Source organism: Pundamilia nyererei, unplaced genomic scaffold (genome assembly GCF_000239375.1).
Source record: "Pundamilia nyererei isolate P.nyererei 1_Seehausen unplaced genomic scaffold, PunNye1.0 scaffold00084, whole genome shotgun sequence".
In the NCBI taxonomy this organism is placed as follows: domain Eukaryota; kingdom Metazoa; phylum Chordata; class Actinopteri; order Cichliformes; family Cichlidae; genus Pundamilia; species Pundamilia nyererei.
Genome location: NW_005187485.1, coordinates 433388 through 436818, shown reverse-complemented (window position 1 = coordinate 436818; position 3431 = coordinate 433388). Strand labels below are relative to the sequence as shown.

The following is a 3431-nucleotide window of genomic DNA, read 5'->3' as shown; positions in this document are numbered from 1 at the left end:
GCTATTCAATAAATCTCATATATAGCTTTTAGCAGGTTTGTAGTAGGTAAAGGGAAGTAGAGAAGTGTTTTTATGGTTTTCAGGTCCACGGGGGAAGTGGTGGCCTCCGAGCAGCCTGAGGATAGTTTGGGCCTGCTGTGAAGTGTCAGTTTAACTAGTGACATAGCAAAAAGGAGCAAGTTGACAGACCCCTCTGAATTCATAAATCAGGTGTGACTCTCTTTCTCCATGCTCCCTGCACTAATGGCTTGCTAAACTTCTCTCTTCCTGGCCTTTGAAAAATCTGCACTCACACCACAGTTTGGAGACTGTTTGCTTTTGTAATCTGGACAACCTTCCTTCCAATGCAAGGTTTCAGCATTAGGCTGTTTTTGAACCAGTAGTGAAGATAACCATTTAAAAGCCTTCTATCGCCACTCATTCACATTTTCAGTATAACTGGACTGAAAAAAAGGACTATTTCTCTATTTTTCTTTCTTTCTTTTTTTAAAATAACAGCTACCCAAACTATGACTAAAGTGACTTCTTTTAGCCACAATAATCATATATTAAAAATCAGATATTGCCAGTTATAAAAACATGGGGTTAGCTTCCAAAATTAGCAGCCTGGTGATGTTTTTTTCTTTTTTTTTCATGAACAGAATGGCCTACGATAGTCAGAAATCCCAGCCTAATTCATTGTTTTATTCCACGCTTGCACTGGGGCGTGGTCCTCGACAAGCTCGAACAGCTCTACCTGGTTCTGAGAATTTTATCTGACAAATGATAAGAAAAATATAATATGGAAATAATCTCAAGGGGTGTGTGTGAGGGATTACATATGTATTCATTTGTTCTCTCCCACACAGAGGTTGCCGTCAGGTATTTCGAACCCTTACATTCTAAAAACACACCTATATCCACTAGTCCATCTAAAGGAAACCTAATATTAGGTGTAAATATTCATTCAAGTAAACTTTTCTTGCAGTAAACAATGACTATGGTGTTTCCATTCATTGACACATACCTACATGACCAGCCTGATGTACTGGTGTATATTCAATAACATGTAGGGCCTGCAAAACCCTGTTTAAATTGTTTATTTTTGAAGTTGTTTTCTGTAGGTGATGACCCCTCCCAACATAAAACAAAAAAGTTACAAAATTGTCTATAATCAAAATCATGTGTAAGAGACTTCATAAAAAACAAACATGAACACATACATACACATACAGAAGTGAAGTAACATAAAATTGGCAAACTATTGACCCTGTGAAACTCAGCATTGGGTGCATGCAACCTGACAGTAACTGTAGAATATCTACAAAAAGTCCAATTAAAGAACGATAGCGTCTAACAACTTCAAAACACCTACAACTCCTGCACGTTACATCGTGTGCGACCAGCGAGCGCTGTTGGGTGGGGCGCGCCAGATTCCTGACTCTTGTTTCGTGAAGTCGTGTCAAAGGTTCACAGTGTAATACAGCAGGATCCCCGTCAAACAGTTTCAAGAGCAAGACTGTATATTTGAAACATACAAAATAAATTTTTATTATCCATTCTCTTCAGGTCTACATCTCATTAGGATTTCTAGACAATAGCATTGTCAAGTAACACACCCAAATTAATTTCTAATAATTCTGACAGGTGCAACAATACATTTCTGTCAAGTCCAGGTGTCAAAATAGAACTGAATGTGAAAAGCAATTTAAATCTTCTTTGTTATTTTTCCAACATAAAAGGGGGAGCCATGGCCCTGGGTCGTAGTGAGAGCTACGTGGGTCATGGCCGTGGGACACATAAACACGGGTGAGGAAGTGGCTTCAGGGCTGGGCCCCGGTGGCCGCAGGGACTTGTGTGGCCAGGGTGTTGGGGGCGGGGATGACGGGTGATCCAGCAATGTTAGCCATGGGCTGTGTGGAGGACATTGAGGTGATGCCTAGGAAAGGAAGAAGGATCATTATTCACCCGGAAAATGCACAATTACAGAAAGGAGGGAGATCAAAGAACGGGCATCACGATGGGCTGGATCTTACACCACAAGTAAAAATATTCATAATCACAAAGTTCAAGCCAGCTAGAATAATACAGGTGTTTTCAAAATATTCCATAGTTATAATATACAATCAGCACACATCTTCGTACACACGCATGCTGTTAGGTTGCTTCAATTTGTTTCAACTGAACTTTTCTATTTTCAAAAGGAAAAAGTGTGAAGCTGTCCAGGTGCCATTCTGAGAAAAGTAAATATGAGCAACTCCTGCAGAGCATGCCTTAAACGCACCTGCAGCTGATATTATTATGTACCAAAGTTACCTGATGCAATCTATAAGAAATGTTGCCACATTACTAATCAGAAAATCACAGCTCTAAACGGTGATGTACTTTATTAATGTTTTTTTAACACCAGTGCATAACTTTAACTGCAGCCACTGTCAGCAGGTGCGCCTTCAAAAAAACAAAAACAAAAAAAAAGTCAACAAAGTCACACCTCTACTTTACAGTAAAGGGCTAATTGTAGATATCTAACAGAGGTCATCTATCTTCTAGATAATTCTTTGCAAAAGCATCGTGCAGCTAGCAAGACTGTTGTCTGTAAGTGCATGCCACTTTGAACAAGATTACTCACCGGCCATCATACTTGAGGAGCTGACTGGAGTGGAGCTGGCAGCCATCCCTCCAGGAGTGGCCCCCCTTCCCTGATCTTTTACGATGGGATCTGAGAACAAACATGTATGTAAGCAACCACAAAATGTTTAAAAAAAAAAAAAAAAAAAAAAAAAAAAAAAAAGCAATACATGCAGAGACAGGAAATACAAGACTTACAGAAGTAAGGATGATCCATGGCCTCTCTGGCCGTGAGGCGGGCTTGATGGTCGTAACGCAGCAGTTTGTCAAGGAAGTCTAGAGCCTCTGTACTGACTAGGTGCTGGTTCTCGCTGTGCACAAACCTTTCCCACCTTTTGCGGGAATGCCTAGAGGCAAACAATTGGCCATTGAGACTTAGTCATAAGCCAAAACACTCAATGGATGCTTTATTATGAACAAGCAGCTATGATCTTTTACCTTCCCAGAATGTCATTGAACCGTGGATCCAGCTCAATGTTGTACTTGTCAATGTAGTCATACAGGTCCTCTGTGCCAAGTACTTTTGCAATTCGCACAAGCTGCAAAACAAAAAAAAATACAAATAATAATAATAAAAAAAGCAGTTGGATTACATGAAGCATTTGTTTGACCATGGTGTGTACAGACCAATAATTAATGGTGGGAGAGTACAAATACAGGACAACACATTTTGTTATATTAAGACTGGGCATGTTTGACACTCATTCTGTTCATTCTGCTTTTAATCATAAAACTTATCAAAGCACGCTTAAAGGAAAATAATTTAAAAACCTGATGATAGTAATTATTTAAGAATCAGACGTTATTTTTATTAAAAAAAAAAA

At 39.3% G+C, this 3431-nt stretch overlaps 1 protein-coding gene across 1 annotated transcript in view; it reads right to left on the bottom strand.

Annotated features, from left to right (window-relative positions):
- Positions 1 to 1063: 1063 nt before the first annotated feature.
- Positions 1064 to 3431, bottom strand: part of LOC102205547 (casein kinase II subunit alpha-like) — a 6438-nt gene continuing 4070 nt past the window's right edge. The window contains exons 12-15 of the mRNA XM_005738411.1: positions 3046 to 3146; positions 2806 to 2954; positions 2609 to 2698; positions 1064 to 1918 (exon numbers count right to left, since the gene is read on the bottom strand). Coding sequence (XP_005738468.1) covers positions 1803 to 1918; positions 2609 to 2698; positions 2806 to 2954; positions 3046 to 3146 — 456 coding nt within the window. The 3' untranslated portion in view covers positions 1064 to 1802. The remainder of the gene's footprint in view (positions 1919 to 2608; positions 2699 to 2805; positions 2955 to 3045; positions 3147 to 3431) is intronic.